The sequence below is a fragment of the Lynx canadensis genome, chromosome B1 (genome assembly GCF_007474595.2).
Source record: "Lynx canadensis isolate LIC74 chromosome B1, mLynCan4.pri.v2, whole genome shotgun sequence".
Lineage (NCBI taxonomy): Eukaryota > Metazoa > Chordata > Mammalia > Carnivora > Felidae > Lynx > Lynx canadensis.
In genome coordinates this window covers 51,886,067-51,913,735 of record NC_044306.2, presented here as the reverse complement: position 1 = coordinate 51,913,735, position 27,669 = coordinate 51,886,067, and the positions used below count along the sequence as shown (strand labels likewise).

The following is a 27,669-nucleotide window of genomic DNA, read 5'->3' as shown; positions in this document are numbered from 1 at the left end:
AGGGACTTAGCTATATTAACTTCAGAGCTCCCCTCTAAGATATCTAGAAATTTCCCTAGAGTGGTGTCTGCCAATGCTAGGCAGGGCTGCCCAAATGGACCTAGAAATGTGGTCATGGTGTCTGAAAGCCTGAGACAGGAGAGGCAATCAAGAGATTAGACCAGAAAACAAAAAAGAAAGTCAAACCAGGATCAAGAAGTGGGAGCCTAGAGGCCAAAGATCCTTAAAAGGGACACATTCAGAAGTAGGAACTGGGAAGTCACAAGAATCAAAGCTGTGGGAACAGGAAGTAACATGGACTGGTGGCAGGGCAGAGTGGCTAGGAACAGGCAGTGTGTATTAGGAGCAAGGGCATCCATATGGGACCCCAGCTATAGTCAGCTGATGTCATTCCTGGTGGTTCCCATTCACATGTTTGTGCCTCAGGAAAATGCTAAATGTGTCCAGTGGTTTCCAAAATGCGGACAGATTTCTGTCATCTGTGCCTAAAATGAGTTTCCAACATGCCTTGGATTGAGTGGATAAGGTGGAATTAAGTGTCCAGGCAAAATACTTATGTCCATTCCATATACAGACAATAATTTTAAAGGGAGCATGCATGCCCCTTTCACATATTAATAAATAGAATATATACATTTAAATTGTTCTGGTATAACAGAGAAAAAATATGTCATTATAATTTAAAAGTTTTGGCAATATAGAAATATACATTGCAGAAAATAAAAAGTCTCCTGTAATTCCTTTCCTGTTCCACTGAAAATGCCAATATTAGCAGTTTGGAATACAAGCTTCTCAGATTTTTCCATGTATATGCTAACTGTGTATGTATGTATATGTACACTATTACATATACTTTTTAAAAAATTTTTTTAACGTTTATTTATTTTTGAGGCAGAGAGAGACAGAGCATGAACGGGGGAGGGGCAGAGAGAGAGGGAGACACAGAATCGGAAGCAGGCTCCGAGCCATCAGCCCAGAGCCCGACGCAGGGCTCAAACTCACGGAGTGCGAGATCGTGACCTGAGTCGAAGTTGGACGCTTAACCGACTGAGCCACCCAGGTGCCCCACTTTTTTTTTTAAAGAGAGAGAGAGCATGGGGCTTGACCTCACGACTGTGAGATCATAACCTGAGCCAAAGTCAAGAGTCGGATGCTTAACTGATTGAGCTACTCAGACACCTCAACATATACTTTTTTATTTTTAAAAGTGGGGTTTTAAAAAATGGGGTGTCTATAACTGTGCAAATGGTATTACTTAATATCTCTCATAATCATGTTTTTTAAAAGGACTAAACGTGAATTAACTCTGTATAAGTCAAAAATGTCTGAAAGGACTTCTAGAGATTTCCTAGGTAATATCCCCTGATGTAAGGATTTGTGCTTCATGATCATGGCCTCCTCTTCACCACCTCCTCAATCAGCAATGGCCTCCGCTAGTGGCTTAATAGGTCTCCAATTCTTTGGGACTCTAGGTCTAATGACAACCGCCACCCAGGAATCTCTCTCATCTGTTACCCTGCTGAGATCACTACTGGACACATCAAGATGGTGGCCTTGGTGCGCACTTAAAAAACAAAACTGTGCACACTCCAGTACAAACAGCCATTTCTTTAGTTCCTTCTTTATGTTCCTTCTCCTTGTGGTAAACTACTTGAGGATTTCATTTAGGACATTCATTAAATTGCTTTTTCAACCAGCATTGCAATCCTTTGAGGGAGGTACCAGTATCAACCTTAAATGAGGCACAGAATATTTAGTAACTTGCCCAGGGTCAGCAACTGGTAAATGGCAGAAAAAGATGAAAGAGGGACAGGAAGAATAAGGAAGGGGCAGATTCAGCCCCCAGAACTGCATGTAATTCTCAGGGTAAACAGCAAAGGCCACTTGCAGTATTACAACACTATAGCTCACTAGGCGTTCCTGTGTGTCTTCCACTTAATTTTCACAGCAAACCCTGGGATAGCAGATGCGGGATCAGAGAGAGGATATAAGTTGCAGTCGTCAGAGCTAGATTTGAACCCTCTAACTTTGGAACTCACTCTGTTAATTACTGCACCAAAGAAAATCATCATGGTGAGGACAGACTACACCAGCAGAGCTCCATGGGCTGTGGACTACTTACCTAGAGAGCAGCAGAAGCCAGAAAGATTCTAGAAGGGGTCAGGGAGAGGCAACAGTAAGGCTTAGGAAACTTCCTTAGGTGATTCCAGAATCTCCATTCAAAATTGCCACGGTCCCTGCCTGATGGGATGCTTTCCCTCTCTCAGGACCGGGGGCCTCAGCTAGCAGCTCAGGTCTGGAAACCCTCTCAAGCCACTAAGTTGGCCACCACACCATCCTTTTTCATCACCCCAACTCCCACCCTGTGGGTCTATTCATTCCCTTTGCAGGCATCTCCCTGACCTCATCCCTATCACCCTCCCCTCTACCACCTGCAGCCCTGAAAACACCTCAAGGTATAAGAAACTAAAGTGTCACCACCTCACTCAAAGGCTAGAGAAGGCTAATCTAAGACAATAAAAAAAAAAAAAATGTAAGGCAGTGAGGAAGTCGGATTTTTTTTTTTCTTTTGACATGATTTTGTGAATTTGATCTCTGGATGTGATTTTCCACCGTTGAGCTTTACAGATTTTGCGAAGTCTAAAGCTTGAAGTCCTAACATTTTGATAGGAAGTATAAACAGAGGAGGAATCTCATGCCGGAACTGCCGCCAGGAAGCCAGAAGGCATTTCTGGACCAGTATCAATAGAGAGCCTTCCCTTCACACTGCTCTTGGCTAGGTTTTGTCTTCCTATGTGAGCTTCTATAACATACAAATACTGCAAGAGAGGACAAGAAAATCGATTACAGGAGGCTTTGAAGAGGAGGGCCCTGAGTTGGTATTAGCTGAGGATGTCAACTTAAGGAAAAAAGGGTCACTCACACATTTTCCAGACTCAGAAGCACAGGCAACAGAAACCAGGTTGAGTTTAAAGTAGATTACAGGGGGAATAGCCTAGCAAAATAGGATACTTCCTCTCCCCCCTCCCTCCACATCGGCCAGGGAATGGGTAGATAAATCTCAGGAAGACATCATATCAAGCACCCATTTCTAGTGTATTGGATCTGAGAGTGGGAAGGTGCTTCTCAGCTTGTGGTCTGAGGCAGGCTTCAGCAGGCACTGCAGGAGAAACCCTTCAGGGAGGGATGCGCCCTCCATGCTTTGGGTAACAGCCACTAGATTGGCACATTTAGAGAGTTTATAATAGATACAGCTCCCCTGATAACTGACAAGAACAGACTCCGTGGGCTGTGTCATTCCTGCTTGGGCAAAATATCCCCCAAGGTTGGTGGGGGAAGGGCGGAGCCGAGGCCAGCAGTGAACCTCCAAGGCAGAATTAGCTTTAAATAAGTGAGAAAACAAAGCTATTTCCCTCAGCCTGCTCCCAGGCTCCCCTGCTCCAACCACCACAATATGCAGCTCTATGGAAATTCAGAATGCTCTCTGAGATGTTTATAGTTTGTTTTGGTGACAGTGGTGGTGGTGGTGGGTAGTTTTTTTTTGTTTGTTTGTTTGTTCTTGTTTTGTTTTTAATAGAAGTCATTCAGAGCAAATGATATCTCATTTCTGCTTTATGCCATTTTAGGTTCATGTGTTTTCACTAGTGAAAAATTGATTTGAAGATAAAATTGGGTTTGTTGGCTTAAACCTTCCATGGTTCTAACTTGCTTGTTACTGTATAGGACAATTTTACTTTTTAAAGACTTGTTTTGGGGTGTCTACATAGCTAGTATATAAATTATATAAAACTTGAAACATTCACAAAGTATTAGGAATCTCTGCTTCCAGCCACAAGAGAGTAACAGGGACTGGATTTATCATCCATCTTGAACAACACAAAACTGGATGAAAGGTACAAAATACTGGTTTTCAGACATTAAGCAGTGGGCAGTCAAGAACTGTGCTCCCCAAGAGATAGAATGTAAAGGGTGTGAACCCTCTGATTGCCCTTATGTCCTGCCTGGAGAGAGTTTCCAGGCTGTACACGGGGATGGGGCCCCCAAACAGAACCCAGAGGGTCTCCCTGAGCCGAGGAGACACAGATCAAAGTAGCTAGAATCCACAGGGCTGTGTATTGGAGAGAAGAGAGCTATACCAAGGGATGGCTCCACATACCGTCAAAGGGGTCCCCTCCAGTCTTCCAGTGAGCACTGAGCAAGGGACACATGTACAGAAACTTCAGGGAAAGAACCGCCCAAGAGAAACAGGCAGAAAAAATCCCCAGAGCTTATGCAGGGCCAAGAATAACTTCCTGAGCAGGAAGAACTCCGAACACATGGAGCATTAAATAGAATCCTCAGAAGATTGTCTTACCTCAGTTGTGGGACCAGATTACATCTAAACTAAAAGACTATTAGCCTCCCACCTAACAAAGCTTGAAAGAAAGTCTTGAAAAGATAAAATTATTCCCCCCAAAACCTAACTGTATCCCAGAATGAAATATTTAAAGGAATATAAATCCTCCCAAACCCAATAATATAACACAGAATTCTTGTCATGGCATAACAAGTTATCAGGTAGGTAAGTAAAGAAGCAGGAACATATGAAAACCTTAAAAAGCATTAAGAAGATCAAAAAATAACCATGACCTTACCAATAATAAATGATCTTAATGATTCAGGTTATTATTACCTTTTAGGCTTTTATTTGGTACATATTTTTTAAGTTACTGAAATCACATTAACTATGGCTGATCAAATATAGGTACAACTTAACTTGGTTGAGAACTTTTCTGCCTTCCTGCCTTTTCTTTTTTTCCTTTTCTTTTCTTTCTTTTTTGGTGATAAGAACCAACACTCATTTGGGTTACCTCAAATAGGAAGTGTATTATAAGGAGAACACTAGGTAATAAGGAAAGAGGGTTCTCAGCTAAATTAGCCAAGGGAGAACAAAAGACAAGTAATTGGACCTTGTAGGAAGTGAAGGCATGAGAATTGCTCAGAACCAGAACAGCTTCCACATGTCGGCAAGAGCCTTAAATATTTCCTCCGATGCCCCACCTTAACAAGCCTCACTCCCCATGAACTCAGTATTCCTTCTCTTTGTACATCACCTTGTTGCTTCTGTTGTACACAATGGTTTCTAGCCTGGCTCATTCAAACCCATGAACATCCACCTGACTTTAACCAAACTGAGAACACTTTACATTAAGGGATTGAGAACAGAGATGACAATGACATTCATTCTCTTGGTTGTGGTCCCAGGACAGGACCTGAGCACAGGTAGGACATTTCTCTCACTGCCTCCATTCAGGAAGCTATGGCTGAAAGCAGAGGCAATGTGAGTGAGCTTTCTTCAGTCAAAATTTGCCTGCACATCCAAGAAAAAGTCAAATGTTGGGGTATATATTTGAGCATCAACTGCACAGAAAGGATACACAGATTACAGTAACTTCCTTCATGACCACAGGGCTCAACTTCCAGCTCTTAGCCATCAAAACGGGGCTATCCCCATCAAGCAAGTTTACTCTGTTAGAAGCAGAGAATTGTTTTTCGTTGGTCATTTCTCCATAAAACCCTGTAAAAGGAGTGAGAGTCTGTTTACTATTGGATTTGTTGCTCTATCTTATTTAGAGGTTGGTACAATATTATCTTTGAGCCCTTGTATTTATGTAAATGAAAACATCCTCAAAATTCTATCTTAAACATTGTCAGTGTTGTTTTTATTCAATTATGAAAAATTTCAAGCATAAAGTAAAGCTGGGAGAATGTTATAGTGAACATCCATCGAGATTTTACTCTACTTGCTCTATCATACATTCACATAATTGTCCTCTCTCCATCCATTAATCCCACCTATGTTTGGTGCATTTCAGAGTAAGTTGTAGATATCAGAATACATTCCCCTAAATAACTCAGCATGAATGTTGTTACCTAAATTTCAATGTTTGCTAACATTTTTTCCATGTCTACACAATAAAATGTGAAAATCCTAAAAGTGCACCCCTGAGTTAAAAAAAAAACACATTGAACTGGGTAACCCAAATAATTAACAAAATCTATGACACCATCATCACCCCAGAAAATTTCCTTGTGCCCCTTCCCAGTCAATTTGTGTCCCAGTCCCCAGAGACAACAGCTGTTCTGATTTTTTACACCTAGATTTCCTTTGCCTTTCCAGAATTTCATGTAAATGGAATCACAGAACATATACTTCTTTCACCGAGCATCATGTTTTTGAGATTAATTCAGGGCACAGCAAACTTTTTCTTAATATATTTTTAAAAGTTTACTTATTTTGAGAGAGAAAGAGAGCGCGCGCGCACACACACACACACACACACACACACACACACAAATCGGGGGGAGGGGAAGAGAGAAGGAGAGACAGAATCCCAAGTAGGCTCTGCACCTTCAGTGCAGAGCCTGATGCAGGGCTCAAACTCACGAACCTTGAGATCAGCACCTGAACTGAGATCAAGAGTCTAATGCTTAACTGACTGAGCCACCCAAGCGTCCCCTTAATATTTCTAAGTTGAAATATTTTAGCCTTTGGGGCCATACAATTTCCCAAAACTACTCAATTATGCTGATGTGGCCAGAAAACAGCCCAACACTAGATAAACAAATGGGGTTGGTTGTTCCAATAAAACTTTGTTTACAAACACAGGTAGCCAGCCCATAGGCCATGGTTTGCCAACCCCATTAAATGTTGTGTGCTTCAGTAGTTTGTTTCTCCTCACTGCTGAGTAGGATGCCATGGTAGGAATGTGCCAGTTTATTTATCATTTGCCAGCTGATGATCACCAGGGATGCTTCTAGTTTCTAACTATCGTGAATAAAGCCTCTAAGAACACTCTTGTACAAGTCTTTTTGTAAAACTGTGTTTTCATTTCTCTTGAGTAATACTTAGAAGTGGAATTGCTGGGTCATGGGGTACGCTTATTTTTACTTTTATTCTAAATCTATAAAAAAAAAAAAAACAATAAAAAACAGGTGCCAGGCATCAGTGTTACTTTTACTTCTCTTTACCAGGGAGAGATAATTATAACCACGTTCTGTAGAATTGTCTTCTCTCCACTGAAACGTCTCTCCCTCTCCTGCCCTTTCCTTACTTTCACAGTGAGATCATCACAAACAAAACTTTAAAAAACATACTTTACACAGCTATCTCTACTACCTGGCTGCTTCTTTCTACTTCCTGGTTCAAACTGCCAAGAGGAAGACTCATTTCAGCTGATCATCACCTCATGTCTGGCCAGCTTTTCAAGGTGGCCTCATGCCAGTGGGTGTTGGCCTTCTAGGGAGTGACTGCATGCCTCATCTAACAGGCATCTAATAGGCAAAGTGGTTCATAGGGTAGAGATGGGGCTTCTATAAAGGAAACCTGGAGGGCTGTGTCTCTTGGCTGAGCAGTTTCCCATAGCAAGGATGGTAGATGTGGCTGGCATTTTAATTGACATATAACTATAATGATTAATAATTCCCCTATTGTTGGATATTTAGGTTGTTTTCAATTTTTTGTCTCACATCTTAGGCTGCAAAAAACACTTTGAAACACAAATATTTGCATAAAATTGGCAATATTTCTTTCTAGACCCCCTAGAAGTCATATTACCAGGTATGAGTATCTGATATCAGTGTTTCTCCTACTTCAGCATGAACATTACGGGTAGGGCTTACTAAAACACACAGGGCTGGGACCCATCCTAGAGTTTCTGTTTCAGAAGGTCTAGGGTGGACGTGAGAATTCGCATTTCTAACAAATTCCCAGGTGATGCTGACCTGGGAAGAGGAATTTTTCTTTCCTTCTAATGCTTCTACAGCCACTTTCTGCTACTTTAAAATATTTAACACAATTTGCATTGTGTTACAATTAAAATTGCACATATCCATTTCCTCCCTAGAATAAGAGTTCCATAAGGTCAGGTTTTGCATTGTTTATCTTCATAGGCACTAAAGTGCTAAGCACGAATACTGTGTTTCCAAAAAAGAAAAAAAAAAAAAAAGGTTGTTATGTCAATAATCTGCCACCTACCTAATTTCCTTGTTATTCTCTGCTTTGCAGTATTAATGCTGTCCCCAATTCCCCCAATTTTATTGGCAGACACTTAAAACTAGTTGCCACCTAACTTTTGATTATTGCTTCAATTTTTGATAAGCAATAGCTGTAATTTTTCACGCCTGGATTTTATACCTCCTCTTGTCATTAAGTACCCTTGATCCAAATTTTCCTTGGGGTGGGTGATAGTGGAAGGAGGTTGTGAGGGAAGATCGGATGGCTTGGCTTAGCTCAAACAGTGTCACAAATGCATAAACAGAGATCTTAAAATTAAAATTTTCCATTAGCATCCTTGAAATCAAAATCAAAATGAGATGTCTGTGAAAGACTTTGAAAGTAGTAAAGCCCTCTCTAAATCATAGAATTATTAATATGACACCTAGGTTATATAATAAACAGAGGAGAGGAAAACATTTAGGAAGTAACCTACCCAACTTTATCCCTGTCACAGTTCACACAGACAAAAATCAGACATACTTAAAACATTTAGACCACAATGCAGAAACTAAAAGATGGATAAACAGCACATTCAGACCAAAGTTAGGAGAGTCTCCATGAGTTTGTATTACAGGAACCACAGAAGTTTTTTTGACTCAGATTTGTGGTATTTCCATACCATACAGTAAAAGTGTAAAATGTTTTGAATGAACTGGCCCTAATTGCCTCAGAACATCTTAAAGTGAGAAACTTTCCCTCTGGTTTATTTCACCTGATCCCACAACCTCTCTCTTCATCCAAGGTATGATCTAAAATAGGACTCACAGGGGCGCCTGGGTGGCGCAGTCGGTTAAGTGTCCGACTTCAGCCAGGTCACGATCTCGCGGTCCGTGAGTTCGAGCCCCGCGTCAGGCTCTGGGCTGATGGCTCGGAGCCTGGAGCCTGTTTCCGATTCTGTGTCTCCCTCTCTCTCTGCCCCTCCCCCGTTCATGCTCTGTCTCTCTCTGTCCCAAAAATAAATAAAAAACGTTGAAAAAAAATTTAAAAAAAAAATAAAATAGGACTCACAGCCCATTTCCAAGATTCTCAGGTGATATAAGGTCAATGCACCAAGGAAAGTACCTGTTTGCAATTACATATATGTAATTGCATGTAAGTATTTACTATAGGTACATACAATTACTATGTCATTGAATATACGTACTTACTATCCTTTTTCTTTTTTCTTTTTTATTTAAAGTTAGTTAACATATAGTGTAATAATGATTTGAGGAATAGAATTTACTGATTCATCACTTACACATTACATCTAGGGTTACTATCCTTTTTCACGAAGTTTTCCCAGTCATCTCCTGGTAGGATGAAGCTTGTCCTTAATAGACTTCTCAAGAAAGGTTCATGAGTGTAGTATTCCCTGAGTTGTGGCAAGTTTAAAACTGGTTTTCTACTTGAAGGATACCTAGGCTGGATATAAAATTCTTGATTCATATTTTCTTTCCTTGAGTGTCTTAAAATTGCTGCTCCATGGTTGTCTTGCTTTCTACGTTGATATTGAGAGGTCTTATGTTGACTTAATCTTTTGCCTTTATTATTTTAAGCAATTAATTATGTTCATTAATTAACTTACTATTTACATGTTATTATCATTACCTTGCTTAGAGATTTTTCTTTTTTTTTTAATTTTTTTATTAGTTTTCTTTATTTTTGAGAGGCAGAGAGAGACAGAGTGTGTGTGGGGCAGGGGGGCAGAGAGAGAGAGGGAGACACAGAATTAGAAGCAGGTTCCAGGCTCTGAGCTGTCAGCACAGAGCCTGATGCAGGGCCTGAACTCATGAACTGTGAGATCATGACCTGAGCCGAAGTCAAACACTCAACCGACTGAGCCACCCAGGCGCCCCAAGATTTTTCTTTTTGAAAAAGTCTAATAGTTTTGCTAGGATATGTCTTGGAGTTGATTGTTGTGGCTTAGTTTTCCCAAGTATTTGATGGACATCTTATTGAAAAAAAAATTTTTTTTCATGGACTTTTTAAATATGTAGAATCAGATCCTCTTTTATTTCTGGAAAGTTTTATGGACTATAGTTGTAAATGTTAGTTCTGTTCCATTGTTTTCTTTTTCTTCTTCAGGAACTCCAATTTTATATATGTCTGTTGGATCTTCTTTGCCTCTCTTCCATTTCAACAGCTTTCTGACAGTTTTTAAATTCCTTTTTAAATTTTATTTTCATTCTCTTAGCTTTCTTCAATATCTCTTATTAACTTTTAATTTGAATAGCTTCTTCTGGGCATCTTGTAATCTTGTCATCACTTCTGATATGGTTGTGCCTTTTTACTTCCATTTCTATCCTGTGTACAATCAACTCTCATTTGATTTCTTTCTGTTTTTTGTTCCTGTGAGTCTGAATTTCCAATTCAGAGTTGTTTTTTCCCCTCCACATCACCAAGTAATTAATTTGATATGGCGTATTATCTATACTTTTCTTCTGGTTTTGGTTGTTTTTACAGGGGTAGATTTTCATCCATTGAAATGTTTCAATTCCCACTTTCTGTTTTCTTCTCATAGAAGCCTTCTATAGATGAAGACTATTTTTGTTTATTAATTTCATGGATAGGCTCTTGGCTAAGGCGTAGTGCAAGAGTGCCACTTACTCTCAGTGTAGCAAAGTGCCCTTTCAAACAGTAGCTCTCTTTTTAGTGTGTGTGGAGGGGAAATTGGGGAAAAGAAATGTAGATTCCTTGATTGTTTAGGACTCTCTTTTGCTTGCAGAACTCTAAATCTCCTCTTCTTTTATTTTTTTAATCACCTAGTCTCCAAAGGAGACTTTCAGAAGCATTGAAATTGGTTCACTGCTTCATAAAAATCATCAGTATTCATACTTGATCTCTTGCTGCTTTCAACATTGCTGATCACTTCATCGTTATCTTAAACATTCCCCCCCCCCCCCCCCCCCCCCCCCCGCTTTTCCTCTTACCTCTACAGCAGCTCCTTCTACCTCTCCTAGGAGTCTTGTTATTCTCTTCTGGCTATTAAATTTAGACTTCCTCAAAGCTTGGCCTTTTGCTATTCTCATTCCATGTGCCTTCTGGGTGCACACATTATGGTCCATGGCTTCCTTTAACATCTACATTTGCATGATTCCCAATTTTTATCTCTAGCCCAACCTGTTCCCTGAGCTCTGGACACCTATGTCTAACTGATGAGGTTCATACTCAAAGACACCTCAATCATCTCATATCTAAAACTGAGTTATTTTATTCCTCACTCCCAAATACCACCATTTCAGTTGTAGAAATTTTGAGATTATTCTTGACAACTTTCTCTCTCTCAACTCCCAAATCAGTCTTCCCATATATACCTTTCTCCCTTCAATGTGTTCGGCCCATACAACAGCCATAGGGAACTTTTAGAAGCTATAATGTGTGTTACTCCCCTACTTAAAAATTCTTCAGTGACTTCCCATAGCTCTTGAGACAAAGACCCAGACCGTTATTATGACCCACAATGCCTTGTAAGAACTGGCCCCTTATTCAATTTTGTGGCCTTGTTTTCCCTTGCTCTGAATTCTAGCCACATCAAGTCCTGGAATAGTCCATGTTTTAATTCATTTGTCACTTCCTTGTGGAAGCTTTCTCTAATTTTCCTAAGTTAAATCCCCTCTTATATTCTGTCCTAGCCGCATGTATTTCTCTTTCACAACATTTACCTTCAGGTCTAATTCTATATTTATGGTAATGTCTCTCTTCTTTGCAAACTCAATGAGGGTAGGGGTCATGACTGTTTTGTTCACTTTTGTAATTCCAGCACCAAGCACAATCTCTGAAACAATAAATATTTGTTGAAATAATCATCCTAACCTCTATTTCCTTTAAAATTATAATAGTGCCTTATTGAGTATTATATTGAGTGTTTCCTATGCGTCAGGTGCCTTTCTAAGCACTTGACATGTATCATCTCATTATTTCTCTTAATAGAGGAATAGGGAGGTAAAGTAATCTGCCCAAGATACACAGAAGGTTACCAAAGCTAGTAAGTGACAGAGCTAAGATTTGAACCCAGAAAGTGTGGCTTCAGAATCCTAGCTCTCTGGGGTGCCTGGGTGGCTCAGTCAGTTGAGCGTCCAACTTCGGCTCAGGTCATGATTTCACGGCTTGAGTTCAAGCCCCGTGTCAGGCTCTGTGCTGACAGCTCAGAGCCTGGAGCCTGCTTCTGATTCTGTGTCTCCCTCTCTCTCTGCCCCTAACCCACTCGCATTCTGTCTCTGTCTCTCTCAAAAATAAATAAACATCAAAAAAAAAAAAAGAATCCTAGATCTCAAATATTATGATATTATAGTCCCTTTAATGTTCATATCACTGACTTATGCTTTTCTGATTAAAGTAATTTTCTGAAAGTCTTTCAGATGGAAATAATCTCAGTGATAATTCTTTTTTCATAGATTGGATCAGTGTTATAAAAAGAGGTCATTTCAAGATGACTTTCTCAAGATCACACTCCAAGCTGGTAGCAGAATTTAGGCTCTGTAATATTTTCTGACTGCTTTTTTCTTCCTCCATTGTTATCAGCCTGGTGCCTCTTAGGACTGGGCTAAGTTTAACTAGCAAAATTCAGTTCTATTTCTTTTACAGATAAAAATTTTAGTGATACATCTGATATATAAAGATGTAGTACAGCATATGAAAATTCCTTTTTGTGATTGTACAGAATGTGTAACTAGCTTTTGTAATTGTATGTATGTGGAGTGTGTGTGTGTGTGTGGGGGGGGTGTTGACTGAGATTTGCCAGAGCTAAAGAAAAGAAGTAGCAATCATCTATCTCTGACATTGGTCTTTGCTTGCCTGAAGGTGGGGGACTATGTCAGATGACTTATCCAAGCAACTTCTAGGTTCAGTTCTTTCGTATATTGAAAGCATTTGTTACCTAAAGGTATTCTTCGCAAAGTACTTTTCTTGAACAGAAAAAAAAAAAGGTATATTTTAACCCTGCGTTCATTCATACCTTTGGTTGTTTAATGGCCTGCTGCACAAAGGAAGGTCTGTGGATCATCGGCACCCACATCCTTGGAAGCTTGTTAGAAGCGCAGAATTTCTGGTCCTATCCCAGACCTGCTGAATGAGAAACTGCATTTTAATAAGATCCTCAGATGATTCACATGCACATTAAAGGTTGAGAAGCACTGCTCTGAGAGGGTCTGCCAAGAAAGAGACTGAAGAATAAGACTGAATGTCTTATACTGATGTGTCTTATTTTTATTTATTTTTAAATTTTTTAATGTTTTTATTTATTTTTGAGAGAGAGTGCGCGCATGACTGGGGCAGGGGCAGAGAGACAGGGAGACACAGAATCCAAAGCAGGCTCTAGGCTCTGAGCTGTCAGCACAGAGCCTGACGTGGGCTCGAACTGTGAACTGCAAGATCATGATCTGAGCTGAAGTTGGACGTTTAACCGAATGAGCCACCCAGGTGCCCCTGAATCACCTTGTTCTTAAAAGTACAGTATCCACTCCCAACTGACAATTTAAAAATACACATAGGGTTCTATATACATTTTTTAAAGCCCAAACTTAACAATAGTTTTTTCCATTATAACGTGCACTCTGGAACTTGGCCTTTATCATAATCATCTCTGTATGCACATAGACACCTAGCAGAATAGTTTGAGTACGGTAGGGGCCGTTTTGTGAATTTTAACTGAAGTGTCTCAGTCTCCAGGGGAGTTCTAATGAAATTCTGGCAAGGAGACTGTCAGACAGAGAGGAGGGAACATGTGACTCTCCGCAAATTTCAGGTGACTATATAGATAGAAGGCTTTCTTCTCATGAGTAGAACATAAAGAGAGCATCCTAGGTGCCAAGAGAAGCTGAATGAAGGACTAGATTCCTGTTCTAGATGAAGTTTCCCTTTAACTAGGGGTCTAGACCATCAAGGTAAACTTACCTAGTTTCATAAACATTAGAAAAAAGAAATACAAAAGAATAGTTGCTGCTAGCAGTGAATACCCAGGAACTGAGGGGAAAGAGGAGAGGCAAAATCAATGTAACTTTTATAACTAAGTCAGGGAGCACATAAGTTGTGACACAGAAAACAGGAGTAAAGTAGGGAGTTGGACTTGCTCCAAATGAGAAAGGCAGGATCACCCAAGTCTTTGGATAATTAGCTGATCTGTTTGATAAGATAGGAGAAGATAGAAGGTAGTTACATGAGAGTGGACAATAGTGAATTGATCAGGAAGTCAGCATTTTCAAGCACCACATACGTTGGTATACGATTGCAGGAAGATAATTTTGTCTCTTTGATGGTCAGAAACATTGAGACAGAAGTTTGCATCACTGCTGGTGTGGTCTAGGTCAAAACTAAACTCGGATTGTTGACTGTGGCAGTGAATAGTAAGGAATGGTTGTGCCTTGTGATTTGGTGAGCTGCCTTTCCTGGAGATGTTCAGTCAGAGACCAAAAAAGGAATCCTATAAAAGGGACTGCATTTGGACGAATGCAGGATAGACTAATGGTTTCCATGGTTTGTTTCAACTCCACCATTTCTTGCGTCTATGACATCTCTATGATTATATATTGAAAAAAACTATTAGTCTTGTTGAAGACATCATGTTAAAGACAGACAACATTTTAGCCACGTTTAGTTATCTTATTAACTTGGGATCCCACAGATAGATTCGTAGTTATGTGTCTACTTACCTATCTACCTCAGAGGGCAGAGGTGGGACACCATACTGCAAAATCCTCCCCTCCAGGTGAGTTTGTCAAACTCCTCATACACACCGTTTTAATAATACTGGCGGCCCTAAGAACTATTGTTTACATGTTTCTTTTCCTCAGGAGATTCTGAGCGGAGGGCAGAGTTCATGTTTTACTTCCAGAAACCACCACTCTTGGCATTTAGTTATTAATATTGAGAGTGACACAGGTAACCCTATTGAGCGCTTGCTCTGTGGCAGACGCTTTTAGAAGCGTTTACACGTAGGCAATCATTTAGTTCAGGAACTTGCTCATGCGAATAAACCCACACCCTCCCCTCCACCTGCTTTAGACCCGGAGACCTCTGACCTCTCCCCCTGGGTGTCCGCAAGCCCGCACCTTCCGGAATATACTCTCCCCGGCCCGCCCCTCCCCCAGAAGGCCCGCGTCCCGCCCACTCGCCGCCACGTGGTTGAGGGCCGGTCGCGGCCCACTGACGTCACCAGCACGCGCCTCGGCCGCTGCAGTCCACCTGGTTTGCGAGTCTGGTGGTTGCAACTTCTCCGCGAGCCGGCTGCTTGGTCGCCGCCACCTCTCAGGTCCGGAGGCTCGTGGCGTCACAGGCTCTCGACATGTCAATGCTGGCTGAGCGTGAGTGGAGGGAGCGAGGGTGAAGTTTCCAGGTGACGCGCCTGGCCAGACCAAGTGGTGCGGGGTGCGGGTCTCCGGCGCGCAGCGGGGCGGGGGATGCCAGCGGACTGGGTAACCCCGGTTCGGCTCGCCCTGCCTGCCGCAGAGATTTCCCGGCGCAGCCTTCCCCAGGTTAGCTACTGGTCGGTTAGTGAAAGAGACTGCCAGTGTCCACGTGGGACTTTGTCCTCAAGCTCAGATCTGGGCACGCGCGCGGTGGGCTCTAATGGGAGCCAGAACGCCGATCGTAGGAACCCTGACTTGGTCTTTCACTTCGCCGGCCCTCAGCTTCTTCTGGTTAAAAAGAGGCGGCTGGGCCAGCAGAATTTCTTCAGGCAGTGAAATCCCGTTCTCGAAGGTTTATTGAACCCAGAAAAAGAAAAGCAAAGGGGTTAAAAGCGTCAAACGCAGGAAGTTAGCCTTTTTTAGGGGATGCAGGGCTAATGAGTGATTCTAAGTAAGACTGGCTTAGTTGGGCTTAGTTTGAAATGTTAACATTCTTGTGTGACAGGAGTGTTGGCTGTAACGCCGCGTCCTGCTTCAGTTTGCTTCTGACACCACCACTTTGTGAAGTTCATCAATTCCCTCCCTCTGGAGAGGCTATTTGACTTCTGAGCGGTGTCTGTAGCTAAGGTTTCCTGCCACCAGATGGCAGTCGTGCTTTGGCCATGAAAAGATGGCCCATAACTTTTTGGAAGTGTATAGTGAGCAATTAACAGAAACCGCTTGAACAGACCTACAGCAACCACATAGGATTCTGTGAAATAAATGTTATCAGCATCCTCTTATCTAAGAAGGTGGAAGAATGGGAGCACAAGACGCAAGGAGTAAACAGTTTTACAGGGAGTTCCAGTTTTACAGGGGATGAAATCGAGGTGCAGAGGAAAATAATTTGCCCCGAGTCACTGAGCTAGAAAGTGACAAATTTCATCTAGTTATCTCATATCTTAACTTTTTTGTCACTAGGACCAGCAGTTTTCTATTGTTTTTAAATAGGGACTTACAGAAAAGGATATGTTCTAGACTGACTCTGTGGGCTGTTTCTTCATTTGTAAAACTAGGGCTGCTAAGATCTTTTCTGGTTTTAATATTTTCTGATGTATGCTTAATACAGCATGCACGTTGGCCCTGGCTCTGCTGTTCATTTATGTCTCTTTCCATGATCAGTTTCTGTGGGACTATTAAAAACTACTTTTATTATCTTCATTACTAGGTTGGCTTAAAAAAAATCAATGAAGTGGTGAATGTGAAAATATTTCAAAGTATGAAATGCTTGCTGTAGATGCATGAAATAGTGTCTGTAGACATCAGTAATTCAAGTTGCATGATTACAAGGGAATATTTTGAGTTCTTCTCTCCCCACCATGACTCCAAATTTTCAAATCTTTTGTTTTTTTTAATGCTTATTTATTTTTGAGACAAGAGTTGTGAGCGGGGGAGGGCCAGAGAAAGAGGGAGACACAGAATCCCAGCAGGCTCAGGCTCTGAGCTGTCAGCACATACCCCAGTGCTCAAACCCAAGAACTGCGAGATCATGACCTGAGCTGAAGTGAAATGCTTAACTGATTGAGCCACCCAGGCACCCCAAATTTTCAAATCTTTGGCATAATATATTTTGTGTTATCTTTTAAAATAACTTGCTAAGTATAGTTTGTGGCATCTTTTGTGATTAGATATTTAGGACTGATGTTCTCATTTTAGAAGTAAGAAAATAGAAGCAAAGAAAAGCCCCATACTCATAATTTCACTGCCTAGCAATTCTATTTTCTGTTAGTTTATAAAATTGGGGTGATTCTTAATTCTGTAGGTACAGTTTTGGTTTTTCCCCCACTTAACATTAGTGAACATTTTCAATTCATTAAGCACATGCTATTTCCTCTGTTTTCCCTTGCCATATGTACTATATTTTGTTTTATTTTTGCTATAGGCACTTACCCTATTTTTAAAATCTAGTAGTTTTCTTTGTGTTTCTCAAATATATTTTTTATTTATTATTTCTGTAATTATCAAGTGTTATTTTATTGGGTCTCCTTTGTGTAAGACAAAAAATCTAGCTTACCGAAACTTCTCCCTATGTAAAACAAGAATTTAATTTATTGATCTCACTTCCTAGTCTTTATATCATTTGAAGTTTTAGACCTGGATTTTTATCAAGATATTACTCTTTTCTTAGATTCTTTCCTTTTCGAGACAATTTTTGACACTTCTAGTCATATTTATAGTCAAATCACACTATAGTTAATGGATTTTAGTGCTCATCGCATTAAGATTTTTATACTGCAGTTTCTTTAACTTTGAATATGTCTTGAATAATTTTTTAATAGGAATACATGGTACATGGATTTTGAGCTCTTGAATATCTGAAAGTGTCCTTTGAAAAAGAAAAAAAAGACAAAACTTCTGTCCCTAGCTTTTGGGACTCAGCACACCTTTCAGAGTAAGCTGAATCCTGGCATAAGTCATGTGGTATTAGGCATGGAGTAATTGAAAAGCGAATAGAATTGAGAGTCTAGAAATAAACCGTTATATTTATACTCAATTGATTTTCAAGAGTGCCAAGACAATTCAATGGGGAAGGAATAGTTTTTTCAAAGAATGGTGCTCAAGCAACTGGATGTTCACAAGCAAAAGAATGAAGTTGTACTCTTATTTAGCATGTATATAAAAATTAATTCAAAATTAATTACATTTAATCATATTTAAATATAATTATTTTGGGGTGATGAAAATATTCTTTAAGTAGGTAATGGTGATGGTACTACTCCATGAATATACTAAAAACCAATGAATACTACACTTTAAATGGGTGAATTTTATGGTTTGTGAATTATATCTCAACAAAACTACTTAAGGATTAAATAGTTGGAAAATATAGTTGGATATTTATATAATCTAGAGTCAAATAAGGCCTTTCTAATGTTACCTAGGTAAAAAATATAGCAAAAAATGATTTATATACTTGATTATAAATTATTTTTATAATTTCTCTATTAAAAATGCTATTAAACTTTGCTTCAACAGAAAAAAAAAAAAGAAAAGGGTTATTTATTGGGGTTACCCCCAAAATGCCTTGATGGAACCATCTAAAGTTGGAACTCCAAATAGGAGGAGTCTGGCTAGCGGATGGCAGAACACATCATCCTAAATAGTGATTCTGCAGATTCAGGGTACTCAACCCTGAGGCCCAGTGCTCCAGACTCCCAGAAGGAAAGCCAAGTATTCAGTATAAACCATATTGTTTGTATTAACAATTAGGCATAGTGAGCCACTCACCAATTCCGAGAATGCTTGGAACCCTCCTAAAAGCCAGGTTCCCAGCCAAGGTGCCAACCTTGTAAGCAAGCCTTTCGAAGGTTAGTAGTGAGGCCTGCTATGTTCTCTTCTGCACACAGGGTTAACAAAGTTGACATCTAAGCGCAGAATGATTGTGGAATAAGAATAACAAAGCACATGTAAAAGTTGATCCAATCTGAACAGACCAGTGACAGTCTTTTCCTTGCCAGGATTTCCCAAACCTGGAAATTCTACAGCCTAGAGCCCGAAAAGCCTTCCAGTGAAGTAGGGTTCGTATCAAATAAATTAGGGAAACATAGCATGCCTGCTTTGCCCTTAGAGGATCTACACATCTGCATATGAAATGTTCTGGGAAAGTCTCTAATATGGGACACTATTAAATTTTGTTTCACACAGTGTTGCTCTATTTTATTTTAATGGGAAGCTCCCCTGATTTAACATCCTCACTGGGGAAACCCTGCCCTACCCCTTTATTTGAGGATACCTGACGTTTCTGCAAGGAAGAGGAACTGACCTTGGTGATCTTTTGTATAAGCATTATTACAATCTGCTGTGTATGTGTATGTAACATAAAGTGTTGGAGTTCTTATTGCATAAGGTGGGTTCATTCATTCTCAGAAATGTCTTTTTCATATAAGCCCCAGTTAGAATCCCTGGCAGGCACAGCTGTGGAGAGACATGAACGCTGACACATACCAGTAAGCAGCCTTACAAAGAGAACATGGCTAAGAAGGCTCATATCTGGTCTGTTGTTCATTAGCAGAGGCAATGTTATTCTCTGTATTTACTAAGATAGGTAAAGTGGTAACTTACTCATGGTTAACATTTTGGGGTCACCTTTTTCTTGCAAAACTGTAGATTTGAGCCCAACTTGTTTTGCTTTTCTGCATGCTTATAAAAAGTTTACTTTTGTTTGGATGTGTGTAGTTTTGGGTCCCTTTATTGATTTTACGTGTTATACAGTAAGCCTCTCACTGGAGGTTGTATTATTTTTAAATTATGTTGTGAAGATGTGAGGGCGATCTGGCTGTAACATCTGTCACCGCATTGATTGCCAGGGTCGATTTGGCTGACCTGGCTGGTTAGGCGGGTGTCCCCTTCCCCACTGCTCTATGTGTGTCCCTCCCGAAGCTGCACAATAGGTTGAAGAGGGCGACCTTCCGCTTTAGAAAAGGGATAGAGGAGGACTGTTCTTCTGTCAAGGGTATACTAGTAGCTGTGCTCCCCTTCTAGAACCTTCAACCCAAGGTCCGTTTGTAGAACGTAGGGTAATCAAGCTTCCAAGACTCTAGACACGTCCAAATGAGGTGCAGCATGTGACACTCTGCCTTCCTTGAAAGAGGAGGGGACGCAGGGAGTTAAGAGACTGCCAAGCATAAGACTGTTGTTGATAGTGAGATACTGTGCTTTGATTGCTGCAGTAGGTGAACAATAAGCACACTTGACCTCCAAATTTCTCAATTGGCCACAATTTACTTTAGGGCTTCGTGTTCTTGTTCTGTGAACTTTTTGAGGTTCTATATCTCTGCAGCAATTTTCCATAAAACTGTACTGATAAATTTGAGTTCCCAACTGTCAATTATTTGTATGCATTAAAAAATACTTAATACGAAGACATTCAAAGCAGTTCCCTTAATTATGTTCTTTCCTTCCTTCATTCCTTTCCTCTTGTCTCCTTTTTTCTTCCTTCTTTCTTTTGAATTCACTCATACATTCATTCACATATTTCCTGAGTGCCTGCTGTGGGCATAGTGTTTTCTACTTCTTGCAATGAAGCATGAAAAAGAATAGCACACAAATGTAAGCTGTAAGGAGATGATGGTCTCATAGGAAACAGAAGGATATTAGTAGTCATAATACAGAAGAATGTGTGTTCAATGCCAGAAAAGAAGCAGATAGTTTATTTTCGAAGTTCAGAGAAGGGGTCATGGGTCTCTAGGGCATTTCAGTAATAAGGGATGACATCATAACTATGTGTAGATCACATGTGTGGAGGGTACAGTTGACTCTCTCCAAGATCATAATGACCATTATATATTGTGGATTAAGAATATAAGCTTTGATGTCAGTAGGCCCTTGCTTTGTATAGAGGCTCTGATATTTGTTTGGGGGCATTAGGTACATTTCTTTCTCTAAGCCTCAGATTTCCTCATCTGAAAAATGGAGATAAGAATTTCCATCCTCATTGGGTTACTGTGCAAATCGAATACAATATATGGATAACATTTGGTACATAACGTATGGCACCGGAAGCTGTAGTGGCTGATGCTGCTGGTGGTGATGATGACACTGGTGTTGACAAGTGCTTACAGTTGCTGCCTTTAGCTGAGTGTGGAAGGCCAACTGATGGTATATCATGTATTTCTATTTGTCACATTTGGAGGGAACACTGTTATTTTTATCTTAGGCCAGTTTGTATATTGAGAATACAGCAGTTACTGGGAAAACCAGGGTAAGTGATCCAATCTGATGATATTTCATTGAATGCTGAATGTGATATCTGTATCTAATAAAACATATTGTTTGTCGTATTTTATGCAAATATGTGTGTACGTATTAGGTTTTGTGTGTATTTGTGTAGTGTTTTCCAGGTTTAAAAGATAAATTGCTGATGAGATACTTTGCCATTTGCAGGTCGGCGGAAGCAGAAGTGGGCTGTGGATCCGAGAAACACTGCCTGGAGCAATGATGATTCCAAGTTTGGCCAGAGGATGCTAGAGAAGATGGGGTGGTCTAAAGGAAAGGTATGTTGGAGAAGAGCAAAAGAAATTGGAGCCATGCATAAAGGCAAATCAGGAGAATGCATCTTTCTTAGGACACTGGGAGAAATTTGTGTTTTTGATCAGTAAGTGATTTTGGAGACATAACTAAATTGTCATGATAAAATTAGAATTGAACATAAAGGTCAGTTCTCTTTGTTTATCATTTAAATTGCTGTGATTGGCATCTTTCATAGATTGTGCCTTTTAATTAGCTGCACTTGGAATCATGCTTAACCATCAGTGTTTTTATATTGCTAAGAGTAATATTTTGTTCCCCTTTATAGCTCAGAATATACATTTTCCCATTTTCCTCACACTATTTATTCCTGGCTGAAATGGGTTTCTGGCGATACTTTTGTATTTAAATGGTTCTTGTGATGGCCTTTAATGATCTTGTTCCCAATCCAGTGGATCCTTTTTTATTCTCACGTTACTTAATCCCTTAGCAGCATTGGACATACTGGACTATTCTTGAAATACTTGTGTCTTGGCTTCGACAGTACTGCTCTCCCCCCTGTTTTTCCTTCTACCGCATTGGCCACTCCTAAGTATGTTGCTGACTCTTCCTCTCCAGCCTTTTGAGCTCTGGAGCTCCTCAGCCCCAGGCCTTTTCTGTATTCTGAAAGGTGAGCTCTTTGATTCCATACCATACTTAGAATGGTCTAAATTCTGAGAATTATCTGGTCCAGATCTGTCCTCTGAGCTTCAGGTTTGTAAATTCACCAGCCTGCTTGACATTTCCACTTGAGTGAGCATCTCAACTTTATAATTTTTGTTATAAAATTCTTGATACCCACCTTCCAGTCTTTTCCGTCTCAAGTTTTCCCCATTTTTGTAAATGGTCTTGCTTGGTTCCTCTACCTCTCTCACTTCTCGCATCGCCAGTCATTATTCCTCTCTATCCGGGGCCCCATCCTGGTCCACACACCATCACTGCCTGCCCTCTCAGCTGCTTCCCTCCCTCCTTTTCTTCCTCTGGGCCGTTTGCCAAACAATAGCCAGAATATCTTTTGAAATACAGAAATTAGATCATGGCATTCCCTTGCTTAAAAGTTCAGTGGCTTCCCATCGTTTTAAAAAATTAAATCCAAATTTCTGTAATTTCTAGGGTCCTGTGAGGTCTAGCCCCTTTATTTTATCTTATTTTTCCTCTGTCCACTCACCTAGAACCACCCTGGTTGCCTTTTAGTTTCTTCAGTACAGCAGCCTCTCTGAGACACCTTACAAATGAGTGTTGATTGATTTAGGGACTTGGGGTTTCCTTTCTCCACTCTCTCAGTGTTGTTTTGTAAAATTATGTAATGGAGAGAGCCATAGATTTGTAATATCTCCAATGGGATTCCATTAGTTTGGTAATAGTACTCTGATTTCGAGCATCACAAAAGGCATGTTCTGCATAGTGTGTACATGGGCCGTGAAATAGGTCTCAGGTTGAAGAGTTAGCATTCATTATTGTAAGTACATCCTTGGTATTACAGACATACTTTGTAAGAATCCATTAGACTGTATCCTCTCTGAGGATAAGGATAGTGCCTCACTCCTGGATATTTCATAATTAGTCGAATAGTTGATGAAGGAAGAAAGATGTGATCTCTCTTTATACTTGATAAAAATACTAACTCTCTTTGTGCTTGACCTCCACAGGGTTTAGGGGCTCAGGAGCAAGGAGCCACAGATCATATTAAAGTTCAAGTTAAAAATAACCACCTGGGACTTGGAGCTACAATCAATAATGAAGTGAGCAACAGTGTGTTTGCTGGCGGTTTTCCTTGCATGATTGGCTTTTTTTTTGTAAATACACATATTTCATCAAATTGATGAGGTTTTCACTATGCACGTGTGTATCTTCCATGCTGTGGTTGAGTAAAGAGCCCATAACTAAGCAGGCTTTTCGCCACACACCATGCCTTCACCTTTGCCTTGTTGTCCTTATGGGATTCTTTACTTGATTTATGTCTAAGAGATCTGAATTAGTTTTGTTCTTAAACTTTGAAAAAAATATTCTTTTTATAGAAATATTCATTTCAGTATAGAAAGGAATTTTTATCTTTATCTTTTTTCTAATATTTGCTTATACTATTAAAAGTTAGTGGCATTTAACTTCGGAGAGAAATTAAGTTTTTTCTGCAAGAAAGTGGTGACCTTTTCCTGTCCTTTTGTCTATTTTTTAATTTCATTTTTTAACATCTATTTATTTTTGAGAGAGACCAAGTGTGGGCGGAAGAGGGGCAGAGAGAGAGGGAGAGACAGTGTCCGAAGCAGGCTACAGGCTGTGAGCTGTCAGCACAGAGCCCCATGCCGGACTCAAACCCACGAACTGTGAGATCATGACTTGAGCCCAAGTCGAACGTTTAACCAACTGAGCCAACCAGGCGCCTCCCTTTTGTCTGTTTCCGACCATTGGTATATAGCAGTTGAATTTATTCGCGTTTCTCCTTAAATACTGGTGCTTTGAAAATATAACACCGTAATTAAAAATTAATGGCCTATTGTGCTTTTCATTTTCAGTATTACTATCGTGTCTATGTTTTAAGTGTATAAGTATATATAAGTGTATAAGTATTCAGTATTACTATAGTGTCTGAGCTGAAAACTTTGTTCTTAAATTTTTACAGCCAACAGAATCTGATAGGAAATCTGGAGAACTACTTATTATTTTGGAGGACTACACCAAATTATTTTGATTTGATATACTGAGTACTGGACTAGAAATAGTAATTGCGCTGAGTGATAGAATAGAGCAGCTAAAATTTTTCGGACTAACAGCTAAAATTTTAAACCACTAAAGAGTTTATATGAGGTTGGTTTTGAAGGTAGTTGTTAAAAGATAGACGTATAGATACACTTAATTTTTAGGAGAAGGTTGCCCAGTAAACCTATTTTTAACATGCCTTAACCTTCAGCATTCTTAAAAAAGTGTGTATAAGGCAAATTTCTGCATTGATACTTGCTTCCCACTGGTTAGATTGTTTGGAGATGCCCATTCCCTTTTAAAGTCAGATTATTTTTGTTACAATGAACATATTAGCACCACTTCATGAAGGTGCCGACTGAGGGAAATTGGAGTCTTTCTTACTCCTTCCTCAGTGTGGTTTTGTAAACTGGGGGTCAATGCAAGCATGTAGAATTGGGCAAAGTATTTTAAGTTCACATGAGCACAAAAGAGAGCCCTGAACTCTGTCACTGCTTTTTTCCTTTGACCCACATAATATTTCCATAATGAGGTAATGATTTTATTTTGCTTTATTTTAATATTTAGCACGCAGGTTGCCTGTTGATTATTTGATTATAAGTGGACTGTTGATAAGTTATCCACATTTGAAATCAGGACTCAGGCTTCATATAAGCCCATTTTTAATACTGACACAGATAAATTACATTTTAAATTTATATTATTTCTTCATTCAAATTTATGTCATAATATTTTGATGAAACATTTAAAGTTTCACATTAACCACTAGATTTCCTTGACTCCAAAATAAATCTCTCTCAACTGGTGCAAGTAAACTGTAAGCTTACCTTTATTTGATTTTTTGGGTATTTTCAGGATAACTGGATTGCTCATCAGGATGATTTTAACCAGCTTCTGGCTGAGCTGAACACTTGCCATGGGCAAGAAACAGCAGGTAGGGGAAACCTTTGCTTTGTTGTCCATTGGATCTATAGAAGACACGTCTCAGTTTAAATTTTTTTACCAACTCTTTTTACTATAAGCATTATATATCTGAAAGTTAATTGATTGAAGTTATTACAGATAGGCATTTCTGTTTACATTTTAATGGTGCTCTCCCCATCAAAAGCAAACACTTTTTCCCAGTAATAGTTTGAGAATGGCAAGATAAATCTGTTCAGTTCACAATCTCAAATAGTAAAGTGACCTTTCTGGGGATCCTTGAGTGTGACTAAAAACATGTTTTTAAAATATAAAGCAAAAACAAATATGTGTACAAAGCAAGAAATATCAAGTGGGACCACAAACCAGCAGCCAGCAAAGGCTTACTAGAAAAGCCTTTTTTGTGTTGATACTACTTAGTGAAATTTGTTTTACCTTTGAATGTATATAAGAGATTCAGAATGCTCAGGTAAAGTAAAATTTGTTACAAGGAGCTCAGTACTAGAAATTGTATACCTAAGGTATAGGAACTGGAAATGAAACAGTTGAATATTGGGCATTTCATATTAACAGAAAAATAGTACTGTTAAGGGGACATGGATGGTATAGTCCTCAGACTTTTGGGCCTTTGGTCTAATTTTAGAGTTTAAAGGAAGTTTTTTTTTGTCACGTGGCTATTTGGAAAGCAAGGACATGATGTCAGCTAATTCTTGAAGAAATCTAGACTGTTAGCTCTTTGGCAAACAGTTTTTTTAAAAGAATAGTGGTAAAATACACATAAGAAAATTAACCATTTAACCGTTTTTAAGTGTACAGATCAGGGACATTAGGTACATTCATACTGTTGTGCAACCATCACACCATCCATCTGTAAAACACTTCATCTCGTAAAACTGAAACGGTGTCCCCATTCAATACTTACTCCCCATTCTTCTCTCTCTCAAGCCCTTGGTAGCCACCATTCTACTTTCTGTCTCTGAATTTGACTACTCTAGGTACCTCATATAAGTGGGATGATAAGGTATGTGTCCTTCTGTGTCCAGATCATTTCACTGAACAGAATGTCCATGTTATACCATTTCCAGGCATTCGGTTTTGTATCATTCCTTCCTTTTAAGGCTCAGTAGTTTTTCATTGTATGTACATACCACATTTTGCTTATCATTCATTCATCCATCAGTGGACACTTGGGTCGTCTCATGGTAATTCTAAGTTTTTGAAGAACTGCCACAGTATTTTCCGTAATGGCTACAACATTTTACATTCACAACAGCGCACATGACTTCTAGTTTCTCCATATGCTTGCCAACACTGGTTATTTTCTAGGTTTTTTGGTTTTTTTGATAGGAGACATCCTGATGGGTGTGAGGGGATATCTCATAGGCTTTTGATTTGCATTTCTCTAGTGGTTAGTCATGTCCGACATCTTTTCATATACTTGGCTGTTTTTATGTCTTTGGAAACAGGTCTTCAATTCTTCAATTCCTTTGCCCCTTTCTGAATTGTTTTGTTGTTGTTGATGATGATGAGTTATATTCTGCAAACATTTTTGTAAGGAATTTCTTTCTGTTCCCTGTCATTATGTTTGGCATACACTGAACTGTCAAAAGATGTTTGTTAAATTGGAAGAGGAAAAACTTTGTGGAATTAAAAATCAACCAAGTTCAGCAAACATTTATTGAGCTGTGTACTGAGTTAGACTTGAGGATATGTAGATGTATGAGACAGTCCCTGCTTAAGAGTTAGCTAGAGGATATGCTGGTAATTGGTAAAATTATAGGGCAAATTCAACTCTGGGAAGATTTATTGCAGTACTGCTTGTAGGACTGAGCCCAAAAGCATGAAGGGAAAGGTGCTGTGTTTGTGTTTTCCCTAATTCCTTGTTAGAATCTATAACTTGGACAGTTTTCTTATCCATGGGATAACTATCAGAACTATCCTAATAGTTCTGTATAAAAAGATATATGGTCCTAATAAAAAAGATGCCAGTTTGTTAGCCAGAGAAAAACATAAGGAAAATGTTTTGTGAAAACACCAACTAGACTGGTATCAGGAAATGCGGGATATATGCAGTAGTAAATCTCAAGGACATTTAACCCTTACTAATTATAAACAAAAACATCTTTACATTCAGGATTTTAGTTGAAATCAGTAGAACCACAGATATGAATGTAAACATCATCATCTAAGACTTGCAGGTTTTGACTGAAGAGTAATAGAGTGTCATGGTTTAGAGATGAACACTAAACCATGTGCCCAGATTGACAGCTCTACTTGTGTGACCTTGACCTTGAGTACATTACTGAACATCTCTGTACCTTGGTTTCCTTTTTGGTGAAATGCAGATAATAGTACCATCCTCAGAAGGTTGTTGTGAGAATTAGTTATATTAATATAACTAAAGCACGTTGAACACTGCCTAACCTATAGTAAGTACTCAATAAGTATTAGCTGCTATAATCTTTATGACTGTTGTTATTTGTAGAGATAGAACTCCATAGTAGAATATTTCCTCTTGATTACTTTTAGTAATTAGAATATAGTGCCACCAAGAAAGTGTGTTACTTTTCAGGTGGATAGATTTGGGCTCATTACTGAGACTGTTCCCAAGTGTCATTAATGAAATCAAAGGCAATAATGTGC

At 39.5% G+C, this 27,669-nt stretch overlaps 1 protein-coding gene across 1 annotated transcript in view; it reads left to right on the top strand.

Annotated features, from left to right (window-relative positions):
* Nucleotides 1-15,196: 15,196 nt before the first annotated feature.
* PINX1 (PIN2 (TERF1) interacting telomerase inhibitor 1) overlaps nucleotides 15,197-27,669 on the top strand; it is an 88,196-nt gene continuing 75,723 nt past the window's right edge. Inside the window, exons 1-4 of the mRNA XM_030312703.1 lie at nucleotides 15,197-15,318; nucleotides 21,286-21,395; nucleotides 23,058-23,150; nucleotides 24,961-25,039. Of these exons, the coding sequence (XP_030168563.1) occupies nucleotides 15,300-15,318; nucleotides 21,286-21,395; nucleotides 23,058-23,150; nucleotides 24,961-25,039 (301 nt within the window). The 5' untranslated portion in view covers nucleotides 15,197-15,299. The remainder of the gene's footprint in view (nucleotides 15,319-21,285; nucleotides 21,396-23,057; nucleotides 23,151-24,960; nucleotides 25,040-27,669) is intronic.